Here is a 17,467-nt window from a genome sequence, read left to right as displayed (position 1 = left end):
TCCCTAAATTATATTAACTTTATGAAACCTATATATATATCAAATTAACAATATATAAATTCATTATCAATTAAATGCTTATAAACTTAACTTTTTCAGGGCCCAAACTAAGATAAACTTAAAGTGATATACTCTAATTAAACAATACTTAAACTTAAATTAAACTATATATAAAATTCAATTCTATTATTAATAAAATGCTAAAATACAACTTAACTTAAACCTTAACATAATAAGTTACTAAAGTTTCATGCTATTCAATTCTCTATCTCAATTCTCATTATACTATCTCTTTTTCACATTATGTTCTATAAACAATATCATTTCACCACACCGGATGGGTGCATGTGCTGATCAATTCTGTCACCTAACTAAAAAATCTGGGGTTAGCATTTAGAAACATTGGAGAAGTTTGAAGAAGGAGACCCTTGATTTCAAGTGGCGACTTAGCTGTATCTTATTTTTTGGGTGAATGTTGGAATTTCATCTCATCATTGCTGTGGGACATTTGGTGTAATAGATGTGATTGCAAAAAGTTATTTACTTTGACTGCTGTGGTTTCTGGGCTGTGCCGTGTATTTGTTGTTAATGTTTTGATGTGCACTGCAATGGAAAAAGCCTCAGCATGTCACACCGCAGCTCTGCTGTGGAAAGGCAGCAACCGAGGGACTCCCTGCCTTGGCTCTGCCCAGTCCCCGCTCACGCCCAGCGTCGGCTGCGCTGGACCCATTCCTGCAATCTGTCCCTCTCTGACACTTCTGCGTTCGCTTTAACTTCTGCAAACGCAGAGTGCATCCTGGATTCACCCGTCTCTGTCTGTGTCGCCATGGGAACGAGAGAAGGAACACCAGCCCCGACTGCACCCCGCCGCGCCGGCCCCGGCCCCGGCCGTGGGCTCGGGAATGTCCCCTCTCACGCCCGACTGAACCCGGCACCGTTCCAGTCCCGGTCTGGGTCATCCCGCCCGGCCCCGGTGTCTGTCCCCGCTCAGCGTGGTTCGGCGCTCTGCTGACGTCATCAGCGCGCGACCGCCGCTCCCCGCCGCCGCCGCGCCCCGCGCCGCGTCCCGCGCTCGGGATTCCCCCCCCGCGCGGTCACCGCGCAGCCTGTGGGCACTCGGCTGGCTGGCGCCGCCGCTGACGCTGTCAGTGCCTGTGCCGCGCTCGAGATGCGAAAGACCCCGCTCTACCGTTCGGCGCACTTCGCTCTCCAATATGTACTTCCGACAATTGATTTACATTCGCAAACCCCGTACTAATTCCTGATAAACTTTCAGTCTAACATTTCTTCTAACAACCGATCTATGTGTAACTCATTTTTGATGCAATAACTATTCTGTTCTAGCCGTCTGAAACTCACAGGGGTAGCTGTGGGTTTGTGCTGGCTGTTGCCATGGGAACCGCGACGGACCATGCCCTGAATCATCCTGGCCACGCCCCGTCCCAGCCTGCGTCACCCCGGGGGTGAGGACGCTCCTGCTCTGGTCCCGGCCGTGCTTTCGCCTAACTCCAGCTCGCAGCGCCTGGTTCAGAGCCACTGCCGTCCCCCCCCCCAGGCTGACACAATCACACTCTCTGTTCCCATTCCGGTCCCGATGTTTCCCATTTCGCTTTGCCCCTCTCCTGACTGTCCCAGCACCCACAGCCCGCGCGCACCGGCCCCGCCCCGCCTGCGCCCGTCCCACGCGTTCCAGATGCGAGAAATTCCTTGCACCCGTGGCTGTCAGGCTTTGCTCAACCTTCACGCGCGTGCCCGCCGCCTGAGCTGCAGCAAGGGACACCTCTCGCTGTCCCTCTGCTATTTCCTCAGCGGGACTGGCTGCCGCGATCCGGGAGCTGCCCCCCGCCTCTTGGGTGGCCGCTCTTGCGGCTTCACGAATTCTCGACACCAAACGCACCACGGGACGCTCGGGACGCCTGGCCGCTGCACCCGCGCCCCCGCTGCCCCGTGTCTGCGCTGTTCCCGCTGCCCCAACTCTCGCCTGCACCGCGGGCTGTTTTGAACTCCCAGCCCGAGCAGCCACGAGAGATTTCTCCTCTCCCCTCCTCTTCCCTCTCTGCTCTGCACTCCCTCTGCACCCTCCCCCACCGGAGACGCCGCCGCCGCCGCTGCCCCTCCCGCCGCAGGTTTGGACTCGAGCAGTGCTGGTCCCTTCCCCCACCGGGGGCTGCGGCTGTGCTTGGCTTATCTCTCTGTCTGGGGGACTTGCATTGGAGGAGCTCAGGGATTGAGGTTCGAGGGAAACTGAGGAACAGTGGGAACCCGGACACACAGGGCATGATGACAGACCATCCCCTGATTGTCCATGGAAGGCAGTCCTGCTTTCCCTGGATCTGTGGTGAGGAAAACTGCCCCGAGCTGCTGGCTGGGCAATCTTTCCCCTTTGTGCTCCCATAGAAACCCCAGCTGTCTGGCTGGACGTGCCGTGCTGTAGAGCTGGCTATAATATTGTCCTTGTTAAAAACAAAAGTTTTGCGGCAGTCTTATCTTTTTGTCCTTTTGTGGCTCAGTAATAAAGTTACTTATTGATCTTTTGCCAAAAATTCAATCCCAAGAAAAATATATATCTGTGTGCGAGTGACTACACCGCACCTATGATAACAAAGCTTTCATTTCATTTGGGCTGTCTCTACCTGATGGGTAGAAGTTTCGCCCTATAGGGCTAAAAAAAAGTCTTTGGTGTGTCCTTGGGAAAAATTCCTTCCCTCCCCATGTTCTTAATTTCAACCATTCTCACCAAAAGCTGAGTCAGCATGAAGTCAGTCCGGAGATGGCACTGTCCATCGTCCAGCAGGCCACAGGCGAGGAATCCCAGGCGCGCTTGGGGTTTCTCTCCTCCTGGCTGTCCTCCAGACGAAATGCCTTGGTGAAGGTCAAGTTCTTATCTTGAGCTTTCCGCTCCCTCTCTTCTTGAAAATGCGGAGAGTGTGTACTGCTCTTCTTTTTTTTTTTTTTTTTTTTTTTCTTTCTTTTTCTGCCGATGAAGGTTGGAGGTTGTTTGATGTTTCTTTTTCTTCTTTTTGTTGATTCCCACCCAGGGACGCCAGATGTGAGAACCCCAGCCTTGTTTTGGGGCCACATGTGGTGGTGAAATTCCTCCTCCAACCCGTGCTTCCAAAGAAAAACTCCGCAGGCTTAGCTGTTCGGTCTCAAGGCAGTTTATTGCTAGTTATCTAACAGATTATGTTCTTGGACTGCAGCTATTTGATCAGTGGCCTGGGTAGAGGCACACACACACCCTGACATCCTCTCTATCTGCTGTCTTCTTCGTCTCTCTCTCCGCCCAGGGTTGCTGCTATCTTTTATAAGATATATTACGTATAACATGTTTACAATTATTCCCCAATACCTACTACCTACGTTGCCAAGTGTTTTTCTACTCTAAACCAATCTATGAGTGCCAACATCACCAAGAACATGGAGGTAAGGAAGAAGAAGGAAGAAGGATGGGATCAGCCCACTTTCCTCCATCTTAGAACTTCTGACCCTCATGTACAAAGTGAAAACCCCCCTGTACATGTGCTAAAACCCCCCTGTACAATACTAAAAAATTTCCCCTCTACTTCGTAACTACTTATACTATACTATCTAACCTTTTGTGATTGCTTGTTCCACCTCCAAAGTTGGTAATTCATTCCATGGCTCAAACTCAAAATCACAGTTGTTTTTCAGCTGTCTGCCAGGGTCTAGAATGCTTCTGACCAAGGCCTGGAACCTCTAAAAATGTCTGAGAGACATTTTGAGTTCCCACACTTGAAGTTTCCAAACACTGGCCAAAATAAATTATCACTACAGATTTGTTTTCCTCCCCATTCTTTTATACAATAATGTATCATTTTTGCCCTATCCTTCCCTTTCCTTGAAGGATATTCATCCCAAGATTTTATCATTAGACCTAACGGACTGTCAGGGGGGATCTGGGGAAGCGTTACCGGGGTCCCCGTCCCCATGGAAGCAGAGGGCTTGCTTTTCCTCTGTCCCATCTCCCAGGACACCTTCAGGCACACACACACTCGCGGCCCCTGTTGGTGCCCAGCCCCTCGCGGGCTCTGCAAACCGCACTACTCAGAGCTCTGCCCGTGCCTCGTCCTACAAGGACGTCTCACGCGTTATGTCCTGGGATCCCAGCCCAACCCAGCGGATCCCCACTTTTATACTCACGCTGTCCTGCGTCTTCGCCCAGCTTTGTGCACAAAGATTACGGGGTTACCGGTATCCCTTGTGCTCAATACCGAATTTGGGTTCGTCGGTAAGGGTCTGGGAAGGAAAAGCCTGCACCAGGGCCGCTGCAGAGGCAGCGGGGCGCCTCCCTGATTAGGAATTCCCACCTGTTCGCCCTTATCCGAGTCACGGCACCAAATTTGTTATGGACAAATTCAATTGGGGAGGCTAATTATAGATAAATCAATTAACAAGAATTTATTAAGCAAGCGGTATTAAGCAAAAGAACAGCGCTGGGTGGCTGGGGAGCCTCTGCTCTGCCACGGAGCACCTTCCCCCCTTTGACCTTTTTGTTTTTATACGTCCCGGTTGACGTATTTTCTCTCGATGCACTCTGCGTCGGTGCAATTGGTTCCTGGGGGTCTTTTTTTCTGCCCTTGGAGGTCGCAGGAATGAAGGCTCCTCATCTTCCTTGCAGATTGTCCTTGGCCTAAAAGTTAACTTGTATATAATTAGTTACACAGTCTTCTATGCTAGTTGCATTCCCTACTCAGTTCAAATTCTTGTCTCCTTTAACACTCATTTTGATGAACAACGACCTTTGTATTTATTACACCCACTCTCTCCCACTGCCCCCCAACGTGTCCATCTCTCTGCTGCCCTCGAGCTCCCGGCCCGGCCCCGGCCGCCTGCTCCCATCCAGCTGAGGTGGTTCCAGGGCCAGCAGGAGCTCTCTGTGGTGGCCACCGACGTGGTCCCCAACGGGGACTGGACCCACCAGCTCCTGGTGCTGCTGGAAACCCCAACCCAGGCTGGGCTCACCTCCACCTGCCAACAACATCAGCCTGGAACAACCTGTGAGCCGGAACTGGGGTATGGGGGAGGAACTGAGGGTGCTCGGAGAGCCACTGGGATGTGCTGGGAGAACCTGGGAGGGAGTTGGAGAGAGCCTGGTTTCAACTGGGAGAGGAAGTTGGGGGTTTAGAAGGGCTAAGAAGGGGTTTGAAGGATACTGGGGAGGGTGGGATGAGGTTCTGGGGGTCCTGTTGGGCACTGGGAGGGAGTTTGGGGGCGCTAGGTTTAAGTGGGAGGGAATAGAGTGAGCCTGAAGGAGCTGGATGGAGATTGGGGATGGAAAAGCAGAGATTGGGATGAGGTTGGTTGTGCTGGGAAGAGACTGGGAGGGCTCTGGGTGAGTCCTGGTGGGGCTGGGAAGGGACTGGGATAGGCTTTAGGGGTCCTGGGGCAGTGGGGGACGACTGGAAGGAGGCTGTGGGATCCTGAGAGGGACAGGAGGGGCTTTGGTGGGTCCTGGGGAGGTCAGGAAGGGATCAAGAGGGAGGTTTCAGGGGATCCTGAGTGGGCTGGGAGAGACTAGGAAAGTGCTTGGAGGGGCTTGAGTGTCTGTGAGAGTTTTTGGGAGATCCTGACCCCTGCGGACCACCCAGAGATGTTGCTGGATGCTGCCGCAGCAAGATGCTGACAGGAACTGGAGACTCCCAAATTGGGCTTCGTCTTCCTGGCACTGGGGATCGGGTTCTACCTGTGCAAGAGAGTCTGGGGGGTCCCGTGTGTCGTGTCCCCCCTCCTCTGGAGTGTGTGTGCTCCCCGGGGCCCCCAGCCTGGTGTCACCCCCTTTTCTCTGCCCACAGAGCTCCTGAGACACTGGCGGCCGCAGCCGCTCCCTGTGACCTCGGGCCCGGTCGGGACCCCCCGCTCCATCATGATGCTGATTTTGGGGGGGTCGTGTCCCCCCAGCCCTGCTGTCACTCTGCCCCTGCCCGCCTGCTCCCAGTGTTCCCAGTAAAGCTTCCCAGTTAAACCCAGCCCAGTTCATGGGGGCACTGGGGAGGGACTTGGGGGGACCCCACGGCGGGGCCGGCCCTGGGCAGGGAGGGCGGGTCCAGGTGGGGAACACTGCCTGCTGCGGGTCTGCCCGGCAACTGGTGAGTCATCAGCCCCGCTCTCGCTGATTGGCTGACTCTTCTCCACCGCGTTCTCTCATTGGCTGAGGAGAGGCCCGGCAGTGCAGAGAAGGAACGGGAGAGATCCCGCCCCGAGCACCGGCACGGGGACAACAGACCCGGCCTGGGCACAGGGAGGGAATTTATTACCAACCAAACCACGGCAGCACCAGGAGAAGGGAAAGAAATCCCTCCAGCACCTTCCCCCACCCAACGGGGATCACCCACAACAGGGTTATCCACCATGGAGAGACGGGGACATCCCAGTTTAGAGCAAAGCCAATTTTATTGAGTGTACCAGGTGTTTATACAGGGATTTACTTGTATGGGGCTTATAGAGGGCTCTGTTTTTGGTAACAATTTCCCATTGGTTACACCTTCTTGGTGACATCCAGTAACCTGGGAACATTTATGTTATCACAAAGACTCACACCATTTTTTCTGGTCACTTCTTGCCCAGGGAGACTTAAACTGTGTCTGTGTCTCCCACAGTTTCTGCTCAGTCAGGCCTCAGATATCGGGCCCCTTTATCAGCTCCATTGCTTTACTCTCTGTTTTATTCCCCATACCGGGGCACCAGGGCTCTGCCCCACGGGGGTCACTGGGGATCATCCAGCCTGGATCCTCCCATGGGGGATGGAGCTGCAGCAGCACACCAAGCTCTTCCCTCTCTCTCTTCCCTCACTCCAAGCTCTTCCCAAACCCTCATCCCTCACTCAGGGCACTCACAGGGCTTCCCTTAGTGGTGCCTCCGTTGGTGTGTGGTCAAGGCTGAGCTCTGTGAGAAGCTCTTCCCACACTTCCCACACTCATAGGGCCTCTCCCTGGTGTGGATGCGCCGGTGCTTGGTGAGGTGGGAGTTTTGCTTGAAGCCCTCCCCGCAGTCGGGGCAGTGGAAGGGCCTCTCCTCTGTGTGAATCCGCTCATGGAGGAGGAGATTGGAGCTGGTCTGAAACCTCTTCCCACACTGGGGACACTCATAGGGCCTCTCCCCAGTGTGGATGCACTGGTGTGCTCGCAGGCCTGAGCTCCTCCCAAAGCTCTTCCCACATTCCAAGCACTCATAGGGCCGTTCCCCAGTGTGGATCACCTGGTGCTGGATCAGGCCAGACATGTCTTTGAAGCCCTTCCCACATTTCCCACACTCGTAGGGCCTCTCCCCGGTGTGGATGCGCTGGTGGATGGTGAGGTTGGAGTTGTGCTTGAAGCCCTTCCCGCAGTCGGGGCAGCGGTAGGGCCTCTCCTCTGTGTGACTCCGCTCATGTCTGAGGAGAGTGGAGCTTCTCTGAAACCTCTTCCCACACTCTCCACACTCATAGGGCCTCTCCCCAGTGTGGATCCTCTGGTGATCGATCAGGTTGGATCTCCACCTGAAACCCTTCCCACATTCCAAGCACTTGTGGGGCTTCTCCCTGCCATGAGGCTTCTTCACCAGCTCCAAGCTCCGGCTGGATCTCTGCCCGCCTTCCTGGCTCAGGGGGCTCTTTCCTCCCCGCAGCTTCCTGGGCTGGGTTTGCAGCTCCTCCTCCTGCAGCATCTCTGGGGCTTTTCCTCCTCCTCCATCCAGCCACGCCCTGGAAATGACAAATCCTGATTTGACAGAAAAACAAGAGAAAAGCTCCTTGTACTGGAGGTTCCTCCTTGCCCAAGTTCATCTCAGGAAGTCACTGGGAATCTTGTGTCTATAAGAACCTACAAAACACCAAGATTTAGCTCAAAAATCCTGCAAACTTCAAGACACAGTACAAAACCTCCCCAAACATAACAGCTCAGCAAATCCACCTCCAAAACATAAAGATTCAACTGCCACATAAAACCAAAGCACCAACATTTAGCCCAAGCAAGCTCAGAAACAAGAAGATTCACCCTGTGAAAATCGTGGATCCCCCTCCACAGTCACCTGCTGTATGTGGGGGGAGCAGCGCTCCTGGGGCTGGGGGGAGGCTGCAGACACAGGGAGGGGTGGAACCTTCTGCTGCTTCCTCTTTCTGCTCCTCCTCCTTCTCCTCCTGTGTCTTTGCTCTTCCTCACACTCCTCTTCCTCCTGCTATTCCTCCTCCTGCACAATCCCACCCTTTCCTGCCACTTGCATCTTTTGACCATTCTGTTCCTCAAGCCTGCTTCTCCTTCCCTTCTCCTCCTGGCCCCAGGCCCAGCACCCACTGCCGGCTCCCTCTTCCCCCCAGCCCCACAGCATCCCAGCGCAGGGGCAGGGATGGAGCTGGGGCAGGTCGGGCTGGGGCAGCGCTGGGCTCTCGGCCGCTCCCGCCCGCACTCGGTCCCCACTGCAGCCGCTCCCGCCAGGACAGCGCGGGGGGGCCCGGCCTTGGCGCTGCCCCACTCCCACCTCCCCAAATTCCCCTCGCGGGGCCATGGGGCCGAGGGGGGGCGCAGGTGGGTCCAGGTGGGGAATGCTGAGATAATTTTAAGAGTGGGTCCCCAAGAAGAAGAATTGGACTTTGTGGTAGACACAGGGGCAAAAAGAACCTTTCTGTTAAATATTCCAAAAGGTTATAGTGTAAGCAAAGATACCGTAATAGTAACAGGAGCAAAAGGAGAGAGTTTCACAGTACCCGTTATTAAAAATGTGGTAATAGAGGGAGAAACTAAATTTTGGATGAGGGATGTTTTCTTGTTCCCAGGGGCAGGTAGCAATTTATTGGGACAAGATTTACAGGTGAAATTAGGAATAGGGGTTGTTCCAGAAGATGGGAAGATGACAGCTAGACTTTTAAAACTAGGCCAGGAGGATGGAAGAAGAATTAACAAGGAAGTTTGGGCTGGGGAGGGAAATAGGGGAAGATTAAATATTGACCCCATAAAGATTACAACTGAGGAAAAAAAAATTGTCCCATACATGTATGGCAGTATCCTGTATCTTTAGAAGGACAGGAATGTTTAAAGCCAGCAATAGAAGGACTAATAAAGGATGGACATTAGAACCTTGTATGTCTCCCCATAATACCCCAATACTCCCAGTAAAGAAGCCTGACGGGAGCTATAGACTGGTACAAGCCTTAAGGGAGGTTAACAAAGGAACTCAGACCCGCTATCCAGTGGTACCAAATCCTTATACTCTTTTCAGTAAAGTTCCTCCCCAGCATCAGTGGTTTAGTGTAGTGGACCTTAAAGATGCCTTTTGGGCTTGCCCATTAGCCCAGGAGAGCAAGGTATCTTTGATTTTGAATGGAAGGACCCACTAACTGGAGAAAACAGCAATTAAGATGGACAAAACTACCACAGGGGCTTACAGAATCCCCAAACTTATTTGGACAAGCTTTAGAAACAATACTACAAACTTTCCCCACTCCCCCTGGAATACAAATTATCCAATATGTGGATAATCTTTTACTTTCTGGGGAAGTTGAAGCTGAAGTTAGAAAGGCTACTATAAAGCTTTTGAATTTTCTTGGGGAAAAAGGATTAAGGGTATCAAAAGGGAAGCTGCAATTTGTAGAATCAGAGGTAAAATATCTTGGACACTTGATTAGGAAGGGTAGTTGGAAGCTCAACCCAGACTGAAACACAGGGATTCTATCCCTTCCCCCTCCCTCTTCAAAGGGGGAAATCAGAAAGATACTCAGATTATTGGGATATTATAGATTATGGATTGAAGGATATACACAGGCAGTAAAATTTTTGAATAAAAAAAAATGACAGAGGGAGATGATATAAAATGGATCAAAAAGGATAATGAAAAATTAAGAAAAAAGAAGTTAAAACTAGCCCCAATATCAACTTTAAGCTTACCTTCACTAGCAAAACCCTTTCATTTGTATGTAAATGAAAAAAAGGGGGTAGCTCATAGGGTTTTGTTTCAAGAGTGGGGAGGAGTAAAGAGACCCGTGGCTTATTTATCAAAGATGTGGGATCCAGTAAATCAAGGCTGGCCAGTGTGTATTCAAGCTATAGCAGCTACTGCAATCCTAGTAGAGGAAAGTCATAAACTGACTTCTAGAGGTAAATTAATTGTGTGCACACCTCATGCAGTACTAAATTTCTTCCAATTTGCATTGTGATTTTTATCTTGAAATACATAACTTACTGTACTCTAGGATTGAAAAACTAGTTTACAGCTGTGACATAGCAAAACCTGCTATTAATTTGAGTCAATGCAGGCTGTTCAATCAAGTGTTCTCAGTGTGTAAAGTTAAAATAAAGGTAACACCAACTGCTTGGTAGGTCAATGAGAAACAATTTTCCTTCCAACCAGTCCTTTTTCATGTACCCAAATGTGTTTTGCTTTCTTAGTTTTTTTGTTTTGTTTGTTTGCTAGTTTTTCTGGAAGTGCTAACTACTTGCAGTGTATCTAGAACAGCAAATAAAATTGTGCATACAAGACACTTGTAAAAAAATAGGGTTCCTTTTTTCCCACAATGGGAGGTGGCTACATATAGAAAAGGGAACTTACAAAGCTAAATGAAGAAAAAGTTTCAGTATCTTCTAATGTAAACAATTTGTTACTTCCAGCATCACAGTGGGTGTGTGACACACACATATGAAAAAGATGGTGAGGGAGATCTCTGTTTACTACAGTTTCCTATTTCTTGAATGAGTTAGAGAGCTATGAAGCAATTGTGATTCCTTGTGTGGATTACCCAGGCCTGCAGGGAGGGCTTGGCCATGATTCCCTCTGTGCTGCAGGCAGCCCTGCAGCGTGGCAGCAGTGGCTTGCCTCTGGTGAGTTTGCAGGCAGGGTGCTCCAGCACTTCAGTGCTCAGGGGCAGTTTCCTATTTTGACACCAAAGCTTAAATTCAAGAGTGCCTCTTCCCATCCAGTTATTGTTTGTACTGTAAGAACCCCTTCAGAGAGTGTCTCCTGGCAGTCAAAAAGAGAGTATTGCAGAGATAAATTCCTTACTTGCTGTCTCCCCCACTGTATCCACATTTTGTCTATTCCCTCTTCAAATTATAGATTGGTAAAACTCATGCTCTGTGTCCTCAGATGCCCTTCCCAAATCAAACCTTGGCTTCTTTGCAAATTACATTGCACTAACAAGCATTGCCTTAAATTTTTTATTGCAGGCAAGATCACTTCAGAAGTAAGTTTTTGTTTACCTTGTTCCTACAACCCTTTCAAGTTTGTGAATGGAAAATTGTGACAGCAAAATAAGTCTTTAGTTTTAGCACTGTCAGGTGTGGGTAGCTGGTAGCCCTTGGCGGAGGGTGCCGTGAATTAAAGGCCTGCAGAACACACATAACAAAAGTAATTAAATTTGTAAGGAAGTTGAAAAAGGAGGGAGAGGTGATTGGCAGACTCACCTCTCCAGGATGTAGGACTAATGTTAGAAAGTGGACTGATATTGGAATGTGGATGTTGAAATGTGAAGAGAGAAAAAGAGAGTGAAAGAGAGAAGAGTGAAAAAGAGAGAAAAAGAGAGAAAAAGAGAGAAAAAGAGAGAAAAAGAGAGAAGAGAGAAAAAGAGAGAAGAAGAGAGAAGAGAGAAAAAGAGAGAAAAAGAGAAATAGAGAGAAAAAGAGAAAAAGAAAAAAAAGAGAGAAAAAGAGAGAGAAAGGGAAAGAGAGAGAAAGAGAAAGAGGGAGAGCGAAATACACCCCAAAGTCCCCATACCGTAGCTATTTGTAAGTTCTCCCCCATTCCTGCTAGACAGAGTGACAACAAGGGGAGGGGGAGTGAGGAAGTACAGTCAAAGGCAAAGCTGTGAAAAAGAGGGAGAGCTGGACGACCAATAGAGATAAGATCAAAGCAGAGATAGCTGACTCTCACAATGTGCTTTATTTTTTTAAACAAGACTTCTTTTTTTTCCTTCTGATTTTTGTTGTTAAGGAAAGGAGGCTTTTGTTCTGAAGAATGGGTCTGTAAGACTAAAACAGTTGGATGTTGCCTAAAAAGCAAAAAACCAAGAGATGTGATACATCTTGTGTTAAATTTGGGCTAGTCCTTTTTTTATTTAACTAATTATAGCTCACAAGAAGAAGAATTGGCCTCTGCAGCAATTAGCACAGCTGGATACAAGAAGAAGAAGCAGCTACAGAAAAAGTTTTTAGTTAAACCCAGAAAGTTTTGAAGAAAACTAATGGTGAAAGTTAATGCAGTATTGTTTTTCTTTTCTTTTAACACTGTGTTATTAAGAAGTCCTTTCCAGGTACTACTAAAGCAGCAATCCCAACCATGGAAAAGAGGGTGAATTCATGCCAGCAAAATAAAAGAATTTGTGAAGAAACGTGAGGAATGGACTATCACATCTAAACCGGGTGATACCAAATTAACTTTCAACCAGGACTGGGTGGTAATGGTTTGGGAAGACCCAAATGATCCAAGGCAGGTACAAAGAATAACACCTAACTGAGAAATAAGGCAAAGCTTGCATCACTGGTTCTAAGCCCTGCCTGAATAAGCCCTGAGACGCCTCCGACACCTCCTTGGCAGAGGAACACTGCCACTTCAAACAGGAGGATCGGGAGTGTTTGAGTCAAAGAGTTCTTATAGTCTGGCCTTAGCCTGTGGCTTGTACAGGCAAGAAGGGAAATTGCCATTAATACTATGCTGTATACTTTATTTGATTCATCCCCATATTGGACATGGCAGCTGGGTTATAAGTGAATGTTTAAATTATGAGAATAATTGGCATTGTAGCTCACAAAATCTATGTTCTTGTGGCAAGAAGTATTGAGTACTGAATCAATCCCCTATACAGAAAGACCTCAAAAACTGAAGTAATAAACTGCTTTTGTAGATGGGGATTATCAATGCCTGTGGACTGAGAGATACCTGAGGAATGGTGGAAAACCACAGTTAAAAGGTGTCAAAAACAATTTGCCTGGAAATGAGTAAAAAAGGAGTGACAAGGGAAACAGAGGGCAAGCCTGGATTGAGCACTGTACTCACCAGCGAGAAGATCACACGTACCTGCTGTGGGCAGCAGCCCCACAGGCAGGGGAGGTGGGGGTATAAGCCATGCCAGACCTCTGTCATTCCTGTTTCTGTCTCTCATTTGTTGTCTTTTCCCTTCTGAGATAGCAGCAAGATCGTGTCACAAATGCTACAGAAAGTATCACATGGAAAGAAACCAAAGTTCCTTTTTGTTACACACACCCATGTCAACAGCCACTGTTATAACCCATCCAAATTAAGTACCTGCAGGAAAAAGGGGGAAAATTATCACATTACAAAGAACTTAGGAAAAAGTAGTAATACTTGGGGCATGGAATGTCTAAAAGGAGAGATGGATTTGTTTTACATTTGATCTTAGAAATATAGTCCAATATAGTCCAAGACTCAGTAAAGAGATAAGTAGTAAAAAAAAAGGTAAAACAAGCACAGCAGTCTAGCTCTGTGTTAACCCCAAATTATATCCTGAGTCATATTAAATGACTCCAAGCAGTTATAGAGAAGATAATAAACAAAGCTGCTCAGGCATTGGAATTAATATGGAGTCTGCAAAGCCAAACATCACCTGCAGTGCATTAAAATAGGTTGGCTTTACACTATTTATTGGCTAAAGAATGGGGTGTACAGATTGTTGAAAATAGATGGCAATGAGGATGTCATCCTAGAAAAAACAAAGGATATCAGAAAAAAATTATGACCCAGGTATCAGTCCAAAAATGGGAAAATAATGTTAAAAACTAGCAGGTGGGGTAATGTATTGAGAATGGGATGCTGGAAGAAATTAGGATTCTTCCTTTTATGTGTTACAAGTGTTTTGTTATTTCTTCTTTGTTTAATCCCATGTTTTATTTGATTACTAACAGAGTCCAAAGAATGCAAGAGGACAGGAAATATTCTTTATAAATCATTTGGCTTGAGCAGTAAGAGGTGAGATTGAGAAAAATGCATATTTATGATTGGCTTTTCGCAAATGTTACAATGAATATTATATGTGCAATGTTAGAAAGTTATGCTGTATTAATTCCCTTACATATTGTGTTAAGTGTAGTTTTAGGTTACAACATTATGTTAAAATAGAGATTATGTATGTGGGGGGAGTTTTCTTTTAGGAATGAGATGCTCACTTCGAAGAACACCTAAATCTTCCAAAGGAGAGGAATTTATGGCTTCTTATCAGAAGAAGCTAATTTCTTCAGGCCTTGCTCAGACTTGAAGATGCCAGGGGATTAAAGGAAACAGTTGACATACAACAGAGTTTCTTGTTTAGAATAGGATGTATGCATAACCATGAAGAATGTATGAATATGCAACAAGTGTATTGGTTTAAGGGTGATTCCTTTGTTCACAAGTCAAGCTTTTCTTGACTTAGGGTCCAAGAGCATCTGGACGTCCGTAATTCTTTGCTTTTTTTGTCTTCTAATTGTCCTAACTCTAATTGTATTATTATTTTTATAACCATTTTATTATTATTAAACTTTTAAAATTTTAAAAAACAAGTGATAAGAGTTTTTCAAAATTTTCAAAACTAGATGAGATTTAAAGGTGACCCTTTAACTCATAAACAATAAATAGATGATTTGAAGGAAAAAAAAAAGCAGCAGGTGTGGGGGGGGGGCACAACTGAGGCTGCTGAAGGCTGCTGTGGAAGAGAAGCTGCATTCCAGGCACCCAGGAGGAGCTTCAGAAATGCAAATTAACACTGCTGGGGCAAACTGGGGACAATGTACCTGGCTCTTCTTGCCTGGGGCAGGAATTGGCTGATTCCCTGTGCCACTCACCCCAAGCTCTGCCTGCTTGCACAGATGGAATCTGCACAGCTGAAGGCAGAGCCCCTGCTGAGGATCTCTGACTCTGCAACAGAAATGGCTGAAGCTGCAAAGGGAAACAGCAAATGGAGAATGTTGGGAAAACTTCACTAAAATAAGGGGGGGATCATCCCTCTGCCCACTCCAACATCTGCTGTCACTGTCTGTGCTGTACAGGGTGTATCAGAGCACCAGGGGTTTTGCTAGAACAAGTTCAGGGAAATCAGTTGGAATTCAAGTATATGATGAAGGAGTAAGTAAAAAAATGGTCAATTGATGCAGCCCCAGCTTGAGAGAGCGCCCAAACATGGGGAAAAGATGAACGGCCACCAGAACAAATCCTACAACACCATGGACCAGCCCCTGGGAACCAAAATGATTTTGTGAAAAATGTATGTTATACGGCTCTATGCAGATAGTTATTATATGTATTAAAATAAAATGATAACTTGTGCTGTATTAACATTTTAATAGTATCGTAAACGTAGCTTTGTAGATAAAATGAAGTTTTAGTAGTTAAAAGAGAAAATATGCATGGGGGGGGGTTAAAGAATGAGAACACCTAAATTCGCTCAAGGAACACCTAAATTCTCCAAAGAGCAATTTATGGATTTCTTACTAGAAGAAGCTAATTTCTTCAGGCCATGCTCAGACTGGAGGATGCCGTGGGGATTAAAAAAAATAGCTGACATACAACAGACAGAGTTTCTTGTTTTAAATAAAATGTATGCATAACCATGAAGGATATATGAATATGCAACTGTGTATTTTTTTAGGGGTGATTCCTTTATTCACAAGGTATGCTTGTTGTGGCTTAAGTGCCCAAGACAGCATCCGGACATCTGTAAGTCTTTGCTTTTTAATGTCTTGCAATTGTCCTAACTCTAAATTTTTATTAGTCTAATTTTATTCCTACTTTTATAACCATTTTACTAGTATTAAACTTCTAACATTTTAAAAATCAAATGATTGGCGTTTCTCACAAATTCATATCAGGAGACAGAGAACCCATTTATCATTTCAATGGCATCATTAGATTACAAGCTGTCCTCAGAATAAGAACCAACCAGACAGCTCCAGCTCCTGACCTTCCTGCCGACCAAGCCACTGAAATGAGGAACACAACATTTCACCAGGGGATGGGATCAGATTATCTGTGAGCAGAAAAAGGAGGAGTTTGTGGAAAACTAAATTACTCAAACTGCTCTTGGCAAAGAGATGACAAGAGAAAACTGCTAAAAAAGCTAACAAAGGAAATAGGAGAGCAGTTTATGTATTGGTCCAAACATGGAAAGGATGGTTATGGGACACGGCTTCGTGGCACCCTGGCACACCAGGGGTTAAACGAATGCTGCTTCTCCTCTTCTGTGCTGCAGCAACTCTCATCTTTTTACCATGCTCCACACCTTGGCAGTGCAGCTCATCCAGCAGCTGAGCCAGGGCATGCAGGTGGCAGCCAGGCCTCCTGATCCACAAACGGCTACAAAAGGACAGGGAATGAGGGCACCGAGAATAATCCCAAAACCAAAGAGGACCCGGGAAGGACAAAACAGAGTCAAGGAGTGAATCTGCCTGGAGATAGGGCCGGGCACTTGTAGATAAGGAAGCAACGAAAGAAACCATCAGTTCCAATAAATGTTCCAAATTGACCCAGAGAGCTGCTCAAAGTCCCGCTACATTCCCGAAATTCGCCGAGAAGAACAAAGACTTAACAGAGCCATGAATATCGGCTGTTCTACAAAAGGAGGGTGCACATTAACGAGGACAGGCTCCAGGCGCATCGGGAAGTCGGAACCTTCCAAGGAACTCAGCCGGTGGGCAAAGGCAGAGGGAGATCGGCCGGGAAAATGAGGATAAAAAGGAGGCTGCGGACTACAGCCACGGCAGAGAGCGCACGGCAAATGCCCCACGGCCTCTGCCCCTGCTCGGCAATAAAGTCACTTTGACAGGACTCCTCGCTCTCCCCCGGGCACACGAACCTCCGGCGACGGGAATTTCCCCGCCCGCTCCCGGCCGCGGGGCAGCCCCTCTGTCCTACCCACAGCAGCCGGGCCGAGCCAGCGCTGCTCCGGCAGCGGCTCCTGCCCGGCCCCGGCGGGAAGGAGACCGCGGGCAGCCGCTCCCGCAGCGCCCTCGGCCCGGGGCCGGCACGGGCCGGACACGGCACCGGCGAGCCGCCGGAGCCCCCTGCCGCCCCCTCCGCCCGCAGCCGGCCCCGAGCCCCCGCAGAGCCCAGCGCGGCTCCCACCTGCGCCGGGGCCGCCTCCGAGCTCCGCCGCCGCCGCCTCACCGCGCTCCGGCCGCTGCCGCCGCTGCCGGGCCCGCACAGCCGCTCGGCCAATGGCGGCGCTGCGCGGCCACGGCCGCCCTCAGCCCGCCGCCGGGGCCGCGCCGCGCCCCGCTCCCACCAATCAGCGCGCCGCAACCGCGACTGACGGCACCGGCGGCCAATGGCAGCGAGCTCGGGGCGGGCTCTGCGCACGGCCCCGCCTCGCCCCGCGCTCTCGGCGCCCCCGGGCTGCGTGAGGGGAAAGCCGGAGATGAGGAACAGCCCCGGCACGGGCCCGGCCCGAGCCGGGATTGAGCTGCCCACACAAACAAACTTCTCCGCGCCTCCCGCCACGGCTTTCCCGGCCCTGCGCCTCCCGTGCCTCCGCCTCTGCGGGAAGCCCAGGAGCCTCACT

The 17,467-nt window shown here is 48.9% G+C and overlaps 2 protein-coding genes across 2 annotated transcripts in view; one reads left to right on the top strand and one right to left on the bottom strand.

Annotated features, from left to right (window-relative positions):
* The window catches only part of LOC146763998 (uncharacterized), a 330,063-nt gene that overhangs the window by 7,890 nt on the left and 304,706 nt on the right, over nt 1-17,467 (top strand). The window lies entirely within an intron of this gene.
* On the bottom strand, nt 6,399-17,112 carry LOC144248768 (uncharacterized). The gene is made up of 2 exons (XM_085565632.1): nt 17,032-17,112; nt 6,399-7,715 (listed from the first exon to the last, which is right to left on the bottom strand). The coding sequence occupies exon 2, from the start codon at nt 7,660-7,662 to the stop codon at nt 6,865-6,867; it is 798 nt and encodes a 265-aa protein (XP_085421758.1). The 5' UTR covers nt 7,663-7,715; nt 17,032-17,112; the 3' UTR covers nt 6,399-6,864.

This window comes from Lonchura striata, chromosome 36 (genome assembly GCF_050655825.1).
Source record: "Lonchura striata isolate lonStrDom1 chromosome 36, ASM5065582v1, whole genome shotgun sequence".
Classification (NCBI taxonomy): domain Eukaryota; kingdom Metazoa; phylum Chordata; class Aves; order Passeriformes; family Estrildidae; genus Lonchura; species Lonchura striata.
The sequence above is the reverse complement of the archived record's forward strand: the minus strand, read 5'-3'. Positions and strand labels throughout refer to the sequence as shown.